This window comes from Cupressus sempervirens, chromosome 9 (genome assembly GCF_028749045.1).
Source record: "Cupressus sempervirens isolate cs-2001-9-10 chromosome 9, ASM2874904v1, whole genome shotgun sequence".
In the NCBI taxonomy this organism is placed as follows: domain Eukaryota; kingdom Viridiplantae; phylum Streptophyta; class Pinopsida; order Cupressales; family Cupressaceae; genus Cupressus; species Cupressus sempervirens.
The window spans coordinates 205,952,595-205,969,557 of NC_143126.1; the positions used below are offsets into that span (position 1 = coordinate 205,952,595).

Sequence of the window (16,963 nt, forward strand, 5' to 3'; positions counted from 1 at the left end):
CAAAATTCTTTGATCAGTTGGCCAGAATTGCAGCCCTCATGGATGAGTTGAGCAGGGATAAGGATAAGCTGACTTTTCTTGCACAGAAATGGAAGGAGAGAAATAATGATATTACAATCATATGTATATCTGCAGTACAAATGCCCTATCATCAAGTTGAGAAAATTTTTGATTTATTAAATAAACTAGAGAATTTTGATGATGAAAGGGATTCTTTACAGAGAAGATTAACCCTCTGCTTTTCCCAATATATCGCTGAAAATTTCACACTTTTTCCTTGTGCTTTAGAATCTGTGGATATGCTAAAAGAAAAAGAAAAATGGAAAAGGGAGATGGATGAATTATTAAATGAAAGAATGATAAACATCATGAGTGAGATTGGCCACTGGTTCTGGGCTAAGACTAATGAGGAACTTGTAAAAGTACAGTTATTTTATACTGATAAGGGGAAAGAATTTGATGTTTTAGAAGAAAAAGCAAATTCTTTAATAATGATACAAAGAGAAGTTCTGAATTTTGATTGGCCAGATGATGATGCTTTTAATCAATGGAAAAATCAGTTTCTAGAACAAATATCAGAAGATGATAAGGAAGAAGGTGAAAAAGTAACAATCACCCCCGAAGTTAATACTGAGGACACAGAAACTCCCCAGGCTGAAGTAAATTTACAGATAACTGAAGACAACACATCACTTTCAAACCTCATGGCTACTTACTCCGAGGATGAAGATTGATTGTAAGATCAAATTGTTTTTATCTCAACAAATAAGAAGCATAACAGAAAGGGACCCACCAAGAAATGTTTGTTGTAATTAACCTTTCTGTTATTTTGTTCCTGTCTTTAGAAGGACACCTGTCATTTGTTTAGCCTGAAGCTTGTTGCATTTCACACTATTTAAGTGAGATCCCAAGGCTAAAAAAAGGCCGAATTCTTTTTCTTCTAAGTATTGTGCTTAGTCTAGTTTTTGGTCCAAATTTTGAAGGCAAGTTTATAATGTGTTTCTCTGTCAAATTTTCTGAAAATACATGAAGATAGAATGAACTGTATTTTTTTTTTAAGGCTATTCTGAGTTTATTGTAAAAGATGTACCATTTTCAAAGGAAATGAATACAAACTATGAACTGTCCCCATATCAGTTCATTCTGAATTTTGTCTCCTGCTCAATACTTAGCTATCTTGATGTTGTATGAGTAAAAGCCTGTGCAATTGAATGCAATCTAGTTAGGTTGTATATCCATCTATCATTGCTATTAATTCAAGGGATTAAGTAAAAGCTTTGATGAATGTGATAAAATTCCTCAAGTATTGAAAAGGATTTTGAATGATAAATTCTGATAAGAATTGCTGATACAATTTGTTGTAAGGCAACAAATTAGATCTTAGATTTTTCTATAGACTCTGAAAACCCAATGGATTAGGCACTGATCAAGTTATTTCAGCTGAAAGAGAAGTATCTTATAAATGGTTGTTCAAATACATCATCAAATCAAATTTTACTTTTATTTCCTGAAGATCTTCAAAGTTGGCTAGCACTTGTCTGCATGAAATCTTTTTAGCTTCAGTTAGCCATTGTTGTTGAAAACGTCTACAGATCTATAGAAGACTTCTTGGCCATATCTGTTTATGGGATGTGTTTGGCAAGATTAGTAAGAATTATATATATATTTGAAGATTTTGAAATGAGAATCAGAATGAAACTAAGAATAATCCTCATATAATCGTTTCATATTTGAACCATCCCTGGGTATACCCACCCTGGTTTTGCAGAGCCAAAAGAGTAGAAAACCATTTGTGGTTTTGTTGAAGTTGGGTCCAAATACCTTACATATGCAATTGTTGATAAGAATAGGCTAGTCTTTAGATTGTGTATGTACTGTCATTCTGGTATTAAGCTTTTTGTCGCTTAGTAGTTTTAGTAATTTTTAAAACACCAACACAGAGATTAACGAGAATAAGCAGCACAACAGTATTTGTAATGTGCACCAAACTCACTGTTGCAAATGTTTCCCAGTACAGAAGTGTCTATGACATAATGTTAGATCTCCTGGTATGTGTTTGTTTATGAAATGTTCTAGGCAAGTTCAACTATTGATGTATAAACTAAAAACCTTACAGAGGCTGTGATGAAACAGAAAAAAAAAAGTGAATGTTTTCTTTCTTGAAATTTCATCCTTTCACCCAGTGCACAGACTTTTCACTATTTGCAATAGATTTGATAAGGCTTCAAGAGATTGATGATTTTATTTCTCACTATGATTTTAATATTTTTCCATTAGTTTTCTAGAGTTTTAAGGACAATGCGCATGTGGCAAATGTCTGTATCGTATCCCAAGCCATTCTCCAATGAACATAAGACAAAACTGGATTGCTTGATTCTCCTTAGCCATCGCTAATGTTGTTTTCCCCTCTTTAGCCCATAACTTTGATTTAGACTAATCACTACACCCATCCCATGGTTTCAGTTGGGAACATTCCTTTCACAGTCTCGAGTTTGAAGTTAGATCTTGTTGGAAGCCATTGAAACAAGCGGTGAGATCGAAATCATGTGTTTTTATGAATGATGTGTAGTTATAATTGGGAGATAACGGGCCTGAAGTTGGTTTAGAGGGGCGATAAGACCTAACCAGAAGTTAACGCACCTAATGATGATGATGGTGGGTATTGTTAACGCAGCCCTCATATATCATATAGAGCTTCCGTGGGTACCGCAATCTCCAAACACAGCACAAGCAGCCCCTCCAAACAAACAAACACCAAGTACATAAGGAATACAAAAGGTCATCAAGCAAACAACATATGCGACGCTTGCATTCTCAAGTCAGATATTTACACAAAAAATCGAATAGCATATTACAGTATTGGAAAATGTATACACAAGTTAGGGCACAACAAAAAACTACTCCAGGAAATCGTGGTTTATTTTCAGGGTTTGCAGGAGACATACCACAATAAACCCTCCTCAGATGTTCAAAGCATAAACCCTCCTCTACAACCTCGATGGGAACAGTGAAAAAGATGCATCGAGAATGCGCGCTAAAATGAATAACGGCGGATTCGAAATAATTGTAAAATTTCAAAAAAGTATTATGTGGAGTAGGAATGGCCATTCCAATAACAGTTTTCTTTTGAAATGGACATATCCTTGTTGTTGGAATAAAATTGGAATAGAATTCTATATTCCCTATTCTGAATTGGCAGACCAAACAGAGAATACCAAATCAATTCTAATTTTCCTATTCCTATTCCAGCAAACAAACGGGCCCTAAGTTTCTTATATACCAACTTGTAGCGTAACATTGCATTCATTCAAATAAAATAGCATTATAAATGAGAGTAAAAAATCAATCAAAAATTGTTGTATCAGATTTGTTTCGGGTGCTTTAAACACATTTGTCAACATCTTTCTACAGCCACAACAAATGTAGGCTAACAAGGTGATGAGGAGATTGTATTACGAACCATTAAAAAATCATTAAGACTGTATAACGTTGATTTCCATCCAAACCAAGCATTATACATATTTAAATTCATAGGGTCTCACCACCCAAAAATTAATAAAATTACTTCCCCTGTGGTTCAATTGTTACATGCTGCCTACAAGATGATATTTATTGAAATAGAAAGCATAAACAACAATGACGATAGATCATAATCCTACAGCCAGGTGTACAGAAATTACATCAAGTGAATTGCACATTAAACATTAGGAGCTATTATTTTCTCATTTTTATCTCGCACGTAGGAGTATAAAAATTGGGGGGAAAATTACAATGTTGATATAATTATTTTAAGAAAACGGTGGTATTTAATGGAACGGAAAGGGGGCAACTTGAATAGGAACGAATTATGAGATGACATGGCACACAAAATGAAATAAATGGAAGGCCCACAAATCTGACAGGCAGCCCATAGTGTGTGAGCATTAAGCCACATTATTTTCTCCGTGACAGGAGGCCAAAGCCCACTAAACCAAATATCACTGAAAAATATTTGTGGAGAACTTTATGATATCATTCACACCCCTTGTACTCTACCAAATGCTACTATGAAAATTTAACTTACACGTTTCTCCGCATGTCTTCCATGTAAACACAGCTACATCCCACTTTCCTATTTATGCCTTTGTCCTCCTCTCCTGTTTGTCTATGGACAGATTTTCCAACGCCCCTTGCATGTTTCCAATACAATTTTCACAAAAATGGAGCAGTAATGACAAAATGGATGGTAATTGTAGCATCTACTTGCGAGTGGAAATGTTTCATGAGGGGACAGCATGGTGAGTAGGAGCATCCCCCACACAAATACTGTGCATATACGCCTCAAGAATGTCACTGCACACAAATACTGTGCATATACGCCCCAAGAATGTCACAGCTTGTATTGACTACGTTGAGATTTGAGCATGGTCTCCTTTCTAGGAAAAGATAGACGAAGCATGTCATAAATAATTTCATCCTCTGCCGCTCACACAGAGATTGGCAAATTAGAAGTTTCTCACAATCAAATTCCTCACGAATTTTATTGTAAAACCAATTTAACTCCAACCACAGGCACCTCGCCGACGTCCTGCGCAAACATCTTTCGCCTGACAGAAATTTGAACCATGGCCTTCTAGATTATCCAACGTGACACGCACACACAACAGCTAGCAAAGCTGCTCCAAACCGTAGAGACCACTACCAGAGGCATTCATTATACTTCACCATGCATGCCAATGAAAATCCATATGAAGATTTCACCAATTATGGAAAGATCACTTGAAGTCCTACCTCCGATGCCCAAGGAGATTATGAATATCTTTGATTAATGTAGTCAGTGTTGGGTCGCTGTTGTATAAGATTTGCATAGAGATCTTCATTTATTATTCTATGAACACTTTACAGGGGAGATTAAAACAGGTAATGGTATCTGGTTTTAACGGGCAGGTTTGGAATGAAATGCTAACCTATAATAGCGTATTAGAAAAAAAATAAACCAACATAAATTAATTTTAAAATAAAAAATTTAAACTTTTAAAAGAATTTTTTTTGAATTGCATAAATTAATAGGGGTCTACTGAAAACATTATAGTCATAACAACATTAAAAAAACATTAAAAAATTATGAATAAAGCGAGGCCAGATATTATCATTTTTGGTAGTAATATTTCCAATACATATAATGTTCAAAATCAAGATTCTGAAGGTTTCTCTAACTCTGGACAGTCTGATATCCTCAAAGTTGGAGTGATGGGGAGAGCAAGAATACCCAATATGTCGTTCAAAGTTTTACAATCTAAAAGTTCTATGTACTTCACAGTTGCTGGCAGGGTTTCAATCACCTTTAAATGTTTATTTTTGCTTAGCTGGAGTGTTTCAAGTCTGGGACAACAGTCTCCAGAAACTGAAATTCTGGTCACAAGTGTCTCGCTTAGGTTTATATCCGTGAGCTTCTCCAGCGAAAAGGAAGAAGCAAACCCAAAATCCAGCTCACTGAGCGGGCAATCGGAAACCTTGAATGTTCGAAGATTAGCCAGTTGCCTAAATCCTTCTGGTAAAGACCTCACTCCAGTGCCCTCTATACAGAGATCCTCTAAAAGCACTAGATGCCCAAAAGTATCGGGTAAACACTCCAAGAATAAACAATCAATAATTGAAAGGATTTTCAAGCTGGATAGGTTTCCAAAAGAATCTGGCAAGTTTTTTAATAACGGACTCCCAATTGTCAGCACCTCCAATTTGCCCAGTTGCCCTATGTTATTAGGTAAATCGTCTAAATGAGTGTCTTTAAGTCGGAGCTCTCTCAAGCATGCCAGATCCGTGATTTGATGAGGTATTTTCTGCAATGCAAGGCATCCTGAAAGGTAAAGATTTTTTAGCTTTGGGATGTCTTTTAGAATGTCTTTCTGTAACAGAAGCCTCTTGCAACCGGATAAATCTAGATAACTAAGGAGTGCCAATCGCTGAAAAGAAACAGGCAGCATTCTCAACGCCTTGCAAGAGCACAAATCTAGATGTCGAAGGTTTCTTAAGTCCCCAAATCGGGCGGGTAGTGATGATAGCAATGTACAATGTCGTAGCTCCAGCTGCTCAAGCGATTGGAGATTACAGAACTCTTCTGGCAGCTCTTTAATTCCAAACTCTTTCCCAACATCGCCTAACAATGCTATTTTTCTCAAAAGCTTCAGATATGATATTGAACTTGGGAACATTCGAAAACTAGCGCTCCCGGTACCCGTGATAATCAGCTCTCTCAATTGCAAAGGAGCCTGTAACCAAATTTAATTTCAGAAAAATGGAAAACATAATTGGAAGCAAAGATTTAAAAAGAATAGTGAAGGAAGGTATTTACATGCTCTTTGTCCTCCCACAATCCTTCCAACTCATTAGCACCATGAAGTTCTAGAACCCTTAAATTCCGAAATGGAAGCCACGATGGAAGATTTCCTAGGGGAAAACCTTCCCATCGGAGCCACACAAGGTCTGCTGATACTGATACAAGTTCCTTCGAAAACGCATTGCCTACCACAAAAAGAATCTGGAGTAGGGTTGAGAGAGATTGCCTACTAGATCCTCTCGCTGGGTGGAGAATGTACTCCTTGCATGCCAAAAAAACATCCGCACCTAGTATTCCTCGAATCGGCTCTGTGTCCTGAATAAAAAATCTTACAAAATGTTTCAATTAAAACTTACTAAAGGCAAAGTCAGACAGAGAGACAAACAATGAAGATGCGAATATTAATCTCACCATGGAATGTCTCTCCATGTGAATAATCTGCTTTGGAGACCAAATACGATATGGGGACTTTATATTTGCAATTTGCCTTCCCATATCCCTAAGGTGATCGTGCATCCTTATTATTTTTTCTCCGTCGTACTCTGAATCATCGACCAGCTCGACGAGACATTTTTTCTCAAGTGATTGTAAACCGTGCAGACCTCTCCAACCCGACCCATCCCACACTGCTATTGCCCTGCTTTTCTTTTCTCCAATAAGAAAACAAGCTGCATCCAAGAACATTTCTCTCTCCTCTTCATCCAGCTCATAGTAGCTAACTTGTGAGTTTTGTTTACTGTCAGACTTCAGATTAATATTCCGTAAGCTTGCTGGATTGTACAATTCAGGTAGTGATGACGGCCTTTTACCAAGTGATGAATTTAACTTTTCCAGGTTTGTCAGCTGCTCAAAAGAATCTAGGGACAACTTGGGACAGTTTATAATTGTAAGATTGGTCAAGCAGGACAAATCTCCAAGAGAGCTCGGACAATATTCCAGGTTGCTACAATTCTGAATTGAAAGATCAGTCAAGGATAACAAATGCCGAATAGAGTCCGGTAAACGTTTCAGGTTGTGACATTTTTGGATTGAAAGATCTGTCAGAGAGGACAAATCTCCAATAGACTCGGGTAAAAATAGCAGCTCCGAACAATAATAAATTGAAAGACTAGTCAGCGAGGACAAATCTCCGAGAGAGGGCGGCAAGTTTGTTAACATCACTCTTTCTATCTTCATCTTTTCCAGCCTGCTGAGTTGGTCGATGTTATCGGGAAACTCCTTTAGAATGGTATTGCCAAAATAGAGCTCTCTCAAGGATGCCTGATTTGTGATGTGACGCGGTAGCTCTTTCAATTGCTCGCACCGAGAAAGGCTCAAAAGCTCGAGCTTTGTGATGTTTTCCAGGAAGTCTAAATCTTCTGACGGGAATGTGAGATTACGACACTGCCGTAAATTGAGATGTTCCAGGAGTCTCAGGTTTTTGAACGAAACCGGCACCCTTCTCAACTGACTGCATGAGGACAAATCTAGAAGCCGCAGATTCCGCAAGTTGCCGAAGTTGTTCGGCAATGATGACAGCGTCATACAGTCAGTTAACACCAGATATTCTAGAGACTCGAGACGGCAAAATTCCTCTGGCAGGCTCTTAACATTGTTGCCTCCAGTGATTACTATATTTTTCAAATGACTGAGATGGCCTATTGATTTGGGAAACCCTTGAAATTTGTAGCAGTTTGAAATAAGCAACTCCCTTAACTGCACAGGAACCTGCAGCACATTTCCGAATACAGAAAGGTTAAGCAATTGTACAAAGGTTGAGATGCATATACAAAACACGGTAAAATGGACGCTACTCACCTCACCCCCTGTCTCTCCCCACAGCTCTTCTAAGTCATGTTTACCCCCATAAGTTTCTTCATAGAATTCTAAAACCCTTAACCTTTTCACAGAGAGTTCCGACGGAAGCTTTCGCTGCCCAATTCGGAACCAGCGAAGCCATACCAACTCGCTTGAAACTTCACCTATAATTTGATTAAAAGAATCTCCACTAATTACTAAATATTTGAGTCCAATTAAAGAAAGTGCGAGCGGCCAAATTCCTCTATTTGTATTGACCATGAGTTTCCCATGCAAGCAGGATACAGATAACTCTTCAATTTTTCCGAACATTAATGGTAAGGCCACCGGAATCGCTTCTGCCTGAATGGAAATTACATATAATATTCAGAAAACAAAATAAAATATAAAGCCACGAGTTTCTACAAATAAATAATAAACTGGCAGAAGCAAACAAACCTCATAAATATTCCAGTGTATTTGACTTGAGGTGGCTATTATTCCTTTAATGCCGATTTTTCCCTGAAAAGAGATAAAACAAAAAAATCAAAAGTAGAACATAAGAGGTTCTGATTTTCTTAATTTGGTGCTAGTTAACAACTTTTTACCAGCAGAGTGAGAGTTGCGAAAGAGCTTGGGAATGTGAAATTCATAGTGAACATGGCTATAACAAACCCTATGGTAGTCACTATTCTTTGTAACAGATTTCCACAATCTATGCTATTCTTATTTATGTTTCTGGGGAGATTGTGTGTAAGTTTATCAACATCAACATTTTGGATAACAAACTATTATCCGAAACATTGATGTTGATAAACTTACACACAATCTCACCAGAAACATAAATAAAAAGAGTCAATATTCTCTTTTGGATTCCCATTCCACAGGCAGAGCACGGTGTTTACAACTGCACATTTATCATAGAGGTTATGGTATTCATTCTTTAGGAAAGGTGGACTGGGTGCATAGGAAAACGGTCAAATACAAGTATACAGATTGTTAATCATTTTAATTTTTAGTTTAGAAGCTATACAATTGCAGCAGAGTGTACAAATTGTTGATATTTCCCTGATCACTCTTCAAGTTTCCTTTTACTTTTATTTTTGATTTCTAGGTTTTCAAGCTATGTGGGTTCATGATATCATTTCTCTCCAAGAGATGGGCCAAAGCAATAAGGTAATGTCCAATTCTAAATCTAACAAATTGTGAAGCCAAATCTTTTCTAGGGAGAGTGCAATAATTTCTTTAGTTCTCAATTCTATACCTTGTTCTAACACTCATAATTTCTCTAAGTCATAATTTCTCTTCTCTTCCAAAGAATATTGTTGGAATTAACCTGGAATAGGGAAATGGGAATAGGAAAACTGAAATAAATCTATTCCAATTTTGGCCCAAAATGAGAATAAATCGAATTCTAATTTTTTTTTGGAATTCGATTTATTCTCATTTTGGGCCAAAATTGGAATAGATTTATTCCAATTTTCCTATTCCCGTTTCCCTATTCCAGGTTAATTCCAGCAAACAAACGGGGCCTAAGTAACAGGAATACAAGTGGAATAGGCATATGTAAATTCTTAAAACTTTGAATTCTTCGTTTGGATGCACCAAATCGGAATTGGAAGATGAAGTAAAATAGGAATATGTATTCCAATTTTGGCTCAAAAATGAGGTTTTGCAATCCACCCAAACAGGTGTTATTGGAATATGTATTCCTATTCCACTTTTATTTATTTTAGAAAACATAAATTTTGGGGTCCGTGAATTCCCTATCAAATATTGGCTGAGCCAAACAGAGAACAGGAATACGTAGCCCCATTTTCTATTTCAGAATACGTATTCCAGAATAGCTATTCCTATTCCTGCAGCCAAACAGACCCTAAAAGAACATTTCAAAGTTTTCAGAGGTCTCGGTGAAAATAGTTTTAAAAGGTGTACTTTTCGTCTTATGATAAAAACAAGAGAATGAAAGGTAGTTACAGATTCAAATACTCGCAGATTCAGAATGAGTATTTGGAAAAACACAACATCAACAAACCTGAATAATGCAATTCACAAATCAAGCTAAGAGTCGGTGGAAAACATTTCGATTCTCATAAAATGTCTAATTTACTTATTGGTGATTTTTGAGTTTGATATGTATGAAAATAGCAACAATCAAAGTGATGCTGGGAATAGCACTTTTCGTATCTGCCTCTTGTGGAGTTCTGGTAAACTGCTGATTATAATATTTTGATTGAATTTGGTAAACATTGGAGCGCATTCTCAAACTGTACGTGTTTTCAACGGTCTGAGTCTTTTTTTGGACAGTTTCAGCCGAATGTCACAAATTTTTCCACCATTTATTTTACTCGTAAATATACATATGATACTCAGAAATGAAAGACCTGGGTTTATAAACATCATGCAGAGTTTTCTTTTGAAAGAATCGTGAATGTGCAAATTATTCAATAACCCTCATAAAATTTGCAATTTTTGGCAGGTTTGACCAGTTTGAACCAGATTTGATCCCAAAAAAAATGCAAGTTTAGGAGACTTTATTTAAATATGTGGCTCAGATCCAAGATAACCTTGGTAACTCAGACAGGGGGGCTTTTTATTCTTCTATAATTGGACCCAGAGGAATGTTGCATGTCTTGGCAGTCTTGATCTCACATGTTGGATCTATTCATCGGTGGCTCAGCCTCGTGGAACATCATTACAAGATCCTAATTCTCACTCTTGACTGTTGATTACAAAAATAAACATAATTACTTGACTTCTTTTGAATTTTTTCTGTCTCTATGGTTCAACTTCTGCTGTATTTGTTCCATTTACGAGATAGTAACAAAACTAGAATTATATAGAGAGTTCAAACGGCTATTCTTATGTCTCTTTACAGAGGATGTTCCATTACTTCATGATCATTCTTGAACCTACCTTTTAGTATAAATATGCCCATTGGGGTGTATATGTACTGCCTATGACAGAGTTAAAAACATTTAAATTACTCACGGAGCAACAATATTATTAACCATTTTCTCCCTAATTCCAAAGCCACAGACTGGTCATTCTACATATTCCATTGCTTGACCTATGCAAAAGTAGCCAATACAAATGCAAATAGCATCAACTCATTACCCACTAAACAAATGGTTTTGTAATTTTCCACCATCATAGAAGTGGAAGGAGCCTGCTATTTTCTTTCAATTTTATAAACTTTCCACTATTTATGAATGTGGAGTGGACTTCTTGAAGCAAAAGATCAGCTGAATGAGATAAAACAATTCAATGAGTAGGAGAACAGAGGAAGAGCCAAGATGATCAAACAGTTGATTGAGGAAACTCATTGCATTTAGATGGTGCTTGATCCAATATATTGGAATAAAGCAGGTTCCAATCGATAATGACTAATCTAAATACATATTAGATGTTGTAAGAAATATCCAACAAAAAGCTGCTCTGTATATAATAGATCTACTAGTGTCTCAGTTTGTATATGGAGGAGACGCCCAAGGATATAAAGAATAAACATATTCATATGGTAATAATGATGAGATTGACAGTCTCAAGGCTACCTCTTTCTAGGTAACAAGGCATATAATTTCTCAATATTATTCAGATCATCCAGAACAATCAATAAACTAAAAGATCACAAACCTCTTCAAAGACTTCTCATGCCTTCTTCATTAACACATCATTCGGATAAAAATGGTAACTGGTTTATGCTCTTGCAAAATAGGACTAATTAATCAAGTGTTTCGTATCCATATGGATATTTAATTGTAAAACTAATAAAATTCATTAAGTCAAAAATCTGTATTAAAAAGGTTTGCTTTGAATTGAAAAGTAATGCAATAAAAGAAGATTAATCTTGCAATGAGAAAAAGAGGGGTTGTAAGAAAATACATTATCTGTACCTTTATTTGATGTTGAATATTTATAATTTGCTGAGGAGACCAAATGCGGCAGGGAGATTGTTGATTTGCAATGTCCCTTCCCAAATCTCTTAAATGGTCATGCATTCTTATAAGATTGTTGCTATCAAGCTCAACCAAACACTTGTTGAGGAGCATTTCCCAACATTTTAAACTCCTCCAGTCCAATCCAGTCCACACATCAATTGCCAGAGTACTCTTTTGTCCAATAAGGAAACATGCAATATCAAGGAACATCTCTTTTTCCTCATCTTCAAGACTGTCATAGCTTATTTGGAGTCTACGCTTGATATCATCAGGTAATATTCTCGAGATCTTATGCAGTTGTGCCTCCCAATGCTCTTTACTGAAATTACCATATAATTGTGCTCCAAATACCTTGAGAAATAAAGGTAATCCATTGCAAACTTCTACGAAGTTTTCAACTAGTTCCTCGAATTCACCTGGTGGATAAGGTTTCATAAAAGCATGCCAACAAAAAAGCTGCTTTGCATACAATGGATCCAATGGTTTTATTTTATATATAGAAGAGATGCCCCAAGATTTTAAAACTCCATGATTCCGTGTTGTCACAATGATCAGACTATTCTTTCCAAGACTATCTTTTATGGGTAACAAAGCATCCAATTGTTCCATATTATCCACATCGTCACAAACAATCAACACCCTTAGAGAGCTCAAACTCTCTGACAGAATTCTCATGCCTTGCTCAAAATTGTCAAATGGTAGTAAACCTTGAACGCCAAGGTCACTGAGGAGTTTTGCTTGCTTGTCATGCAACAGACCTTTGGTTGCAGCATCTCGAACATCGAACAGAAAACTGGACCTTTCCATCGAAGACGACATGTGACTGTATAATTCTTTTGCAAGGGTGGTTTTTCCAGAACCACCCATACCCCAAATTCCTACTATTTGTACATCCTGATTCACATGGGCAGATCTTAATGTATTCCTCTTAAAGTCTCGCACTATTTCTTCCAGACCAATTGGATGCTTCGCAACCACTAACGGCAGATTATTATTTAGTTCTCTCACAACACAACTAACAATATTTTTCAACAGCCTCATCTCATCTCTGAACAATTTAAAATAGTGAAAAGGTGAATTAATGGCAGACGATTATGCCAAAATCAAATACAGAGATGAGAAAAAGAATGCACTTTCTTTAAGATAGATAGACCGGATGTGTGGTACTTACTCATTTGTTTTAATGATTTGGCCATTGTAGAATGAGACGCTGTGGAGTGCGCTCTTCCACTCCTGAAGTTGTTCCAGGCTGTACCTACCCTTTCGCTCATGCTCAACCAAGGCCTGACCATACGTTCCTTTCCCTTGATTTACCCATCTGAGATCGCTAGGATCTACGTGGTAGAAAATAGGAATAATTTTGGCCCCAGATTTAAGCATAAAGGAGAGCTCTGCGAGACACCAGGGTGAATCTGCATAGCTCTTGGAGAAAATAGCTATATGAAGCAAAGCGCTGGCTATCACCGCTTCTATTGTTCGAGGCAACAGATCACCATACTCCAACTCTTGTGAATCCCAAAACACTGAGAGCGACATACCAGTGAGGATGCCATGGAGAACGGTAGCTAAGGTGTACTTGACGTCGGGTCCGCGATGATTGATGAAAACGTCATAGTAGGGTTTTATCGGGCGTTTGGATGCCTGAGGGGCTGCAGGCGGGCCGATTCCATCAAAAGCGTCCATAACCTCAGACTTTCGTTTACTCGCAGAGGCAGAAGTAGACGCCATGGAAAAAGACCACAGTGGAAGGATGAATGAAAGAAAGGAAAGCACGAGAAGCAGGTCGATTTGACCAGGTGAAGAGCAGTCGCCGTGGAATGGGCAAGTATGCAAGTTACGAATATAAGAAATTATCAAACGCGGAAAACTTAGAGCGGGTGTTATCTGGGTAGGAAACAACCTCTATAGGTAAAGCCGAAACTTAGAGCGGGTGTTATCTGGGTAGGAAAATACCTCTATAGGAAAAGCCGAATATTCTGAGAAACGGAAGCACTGTGCAAAAAGAAAGAATGTGGCCGACAGGAGAGCCGTCCAAAGGGAGAGCGAAAAGAACCGAGTGAATACGATAAAAGAGTGGGTGGTTCCGTGCCTGAAACGTTGCGGAAGAACCGCGGAATCATGTGAAAGGTGGGCCCCTTTCGTCCGGGAAAGCATGTGGATGAAGATAGCGGGGAGCCAATTGGAGAGGGCACCGGCTATGCACCGTGCCGTTTAGCCTTTTCGTTAGTTTACCTTTCATGCATCATCTTGCAGCTCCGTATCCGTATGTCCTACGTTCTACAATGACTGTCAAATCCATTGCATTGAGTAAGGATTGTTTTTTAACTTTTCAAATCCATTGCATTGAGTAAGGATTGTTTTTTAACTTTTCCTTGATATTTTTGAAAGGTGCATAGTTTGTATGTGAAACTTTAAAAAAACTGTATGTTACTTTATATATATTACATTGGGTAACATTATATCTTAACATACAACTTATATATTATTTATTTATTTTATTGTACTAATATTATAAATAATATTAAGTAGATTTTTATTTTTTATTAAAAAATATAGTTTTATATGTGAAATTTTTGAATTTTGTATAATGATTTGAGATATAATAAGGAAATTTTGAGTTTAGATTAATATAGATTTATATTAAATTCAAAATTTTCAATTACAAAAAATAATGTTCATGATTATTAAGTTTGTTATTTATGTTTTAGTGTAGTTTTTTTATGTTAGAATCTAATATATGTGTTCTATATAATTTTTTAATGTAAATAACTAAAAGTAAAGATTCATTGACAAATATCAATTAAATTGGTACGTAAACTATCAATAACTCTCTTAAATAAAAATTGAATTAACACTAATATGTTAATCATTGATAACATCCTAGCATAAACTTTTTATCCTAATTTAAGAAGTTATTTCGGTTTTCATTTTAAAATTTTATTAATTTAATTAAATTTGTTATATTTTTACATTGAAGATTATTTTATATACAAGAAAATGACAATTTTACTTTACATCAATATAAATTGTTACTAAATCAAATAACTTTAAAAACATATATATTTAATACCAAAAAATTGTCAACAATAAAAAAAAAAAAATGAAACATATTAAAATAACTTAAAGTAAAATTACAAAATTAGTTAATAAATAAATAATTACCTTATCTTATATTTATATAATATATAAGTCTATACTTTTTTAATTTTTTAAATGCTACTAATTTTTAAAACCATAACTTATATGTTTTTATTAATTTGAATGAATTATAAAATAAGTTAATAAATTATATTATTTGTATTTATCTTATATATATTTATTATTACTTATAAAATTAAATTCATTCAAAATATTTAAATTAAAGTAATAAAATTTTAAAATAAATTATTAATGTATATCAAATTATATTATATTATATTGATACAATACAATAAATAATAGAAAAGACATTATAGAATGTAATATAATATATTATATAGCTTCATTTTAAAGTATAACCTAGAAAGGTATGAACCCTTACAAAAATATAAATATAAGTGAAAGTTAGAAAACAAATTTTTACATCTTTTGATTTGACAGTAGTATGGTACGGTACTGACTAACAAATGTTGCATGACATTTGATGAGGGAGATGGAAGGTAAACTAATGGAAAGGCTAAACGGCAAGTGCAAATAAGTTGCACCGTAGCTAGTGCCAAGAGGTCCCGATAATCAGCATTGTCTCTGCAACAGTGATTATTAACTAGCACTTGTACGTACAGATGAAAGGTTGGACCTCTGGTCCGGCTGGTATTGGGGGAGTTGGGCATGACACTTTTGGTAATATTTAGTTTATGTTTTCTATATACAAGGGTTACCATACTAATAACCTCATGGAAGCCCTGTCTATCTTGGTTGCAATGGAACAGTGCTGTCAACATGGCTGGAGAAGAATTATCTATGAGACTGACTCGCAAGTGGTTGTGAATTTATTGAATAGAAGGAACCTTGTGCATGTGGATTGGCATTTGGCTCTGGTTATTTAGTAGATCACTCAGTTATGCAATTCTCTGGATTTTGTGTCTTTTATGCATATCCCTCATGAGTGGAATGGTGTGGCTAATTGTTTGGCTAAATGGACCTTCAAGCATGGGTCGGCTTGGAACATTATTGATCATAGGATGCTTCACCTTGATTTATCTTAGATGCTGGTTCAACTTGTGGACCAAGCTAAAGCTCTGTGGTTCTCTTTGCTTCTTGTGTTGTTCTGCTCTCTTTGGTATTCAATAAAAATTTTACCCCTCTTTTAGTTAAAAGGTTGGACCTATAGATTCAAGGTTACCCAGATTGTTTAATCATAAACATTTACACATGATAATCACTTTTCCAAAGAGATTTTTGAATGGTTGAATGGTTTGTTGAATTGTTGAATGGTTTGTAGGTCTCTTATTTGTTCCAAACTTATGTGTATGGCCAACCATGAAAGTATTTGCAAGGTACCATGAGCTCTTTAACATGGATCATCGTGCTATTTTTCTACCTTAAAATGCCAATTTGGGAGATTTTGGTGAAGGAGATGGGACTTCCATTTATTATATTGGTTTTGGTCAGTCATAACTATCCACAAAAACATAAGACACATACAATATGATGTGTTGGAAAAGCTTTGAAGCTTCCACCAGTGTTATTCTTTCATCATTTAACATAGTGGATTTGTTAAAGATATAGCCCTAGATTAAATAAACTGAAAATTTGTCAATCTATTTTGGACAAAGGCATCAACCTAGAAGGGATGGAGACACCGACCTCCCAACATAGCATTCAATCTTCTCTATATTCTATGAACTTGTAGGAGGTAGATTTCTATAATTAATTAGTTGACGATAATTTTCATGAATCAAAGAAAGGGAATAATTCAAAGTGTAGTACATAAAATGTGGGTATAAAAGTA

At 35.7% G+C, this 16,963-nt stretch overlaps 1 protein-coding gene across 1 annotated transcript; it reads right to left on the reverse strand.

Moving 5' to 3' along the window:
• Positions 1 to 5,101: 5,101 nt before the first annotated feature.
• Positions 5,102 to 13,967, reverse strand: LOC149538215 (uncharacterized). Its single transcript, XM_089799594.1, has 7 exons — positions 13,205 to 13,967; positions 11,989 to 13,081; positions 8,552 to 8,614; positions 8,114 to 8,455; positions 6,728 to 8,023; positions 6,332 to 6,631; positions 5,102 to 6,248 (listed from the first exon to the last, which is right to left on the reverse strand). Exons 1-7 carry the CDS (start codon positions 13,759 to 13,761, stop codon positions 5,172 to 5,174), a joined length of 4,728 nt encoding a protein of 1,575 aa, XP_089655720.1. The 5' UTR covers positions 13,762 to 13,967; the 3' UTR covers positions 5,102 to 5,171.
• Between the last annotated feature and the right edge of the window lie 2,996 nt (positions 13,968 to 16,963).

Excerpts from the sequence above, each read along its gene's own strand:
- LOC149538215 (XM_089799594.1), bottom strand. The coding sequence starts at position 13,761 with ATGGCGTCTACTTCTGCCTCTGCGAGTAAACGAAAGTCTGAGGTTATG. Across the intron at positions 13,082-13,204 it reads CAAATCATTAAAACAAATGA|AGATGAGATGAGGCTGTTGA; the intron begins GTAAGTACCACA and ends TAAATTGTTCAG. Across the intron at positions 6,249-6,331 it reads TGTGGGAGGACAAAGAGCAT|GCTCCTTTGCAATTGAGAGA; the intron begins GTAAATACCTTC and ends ATTTGGTTACAG.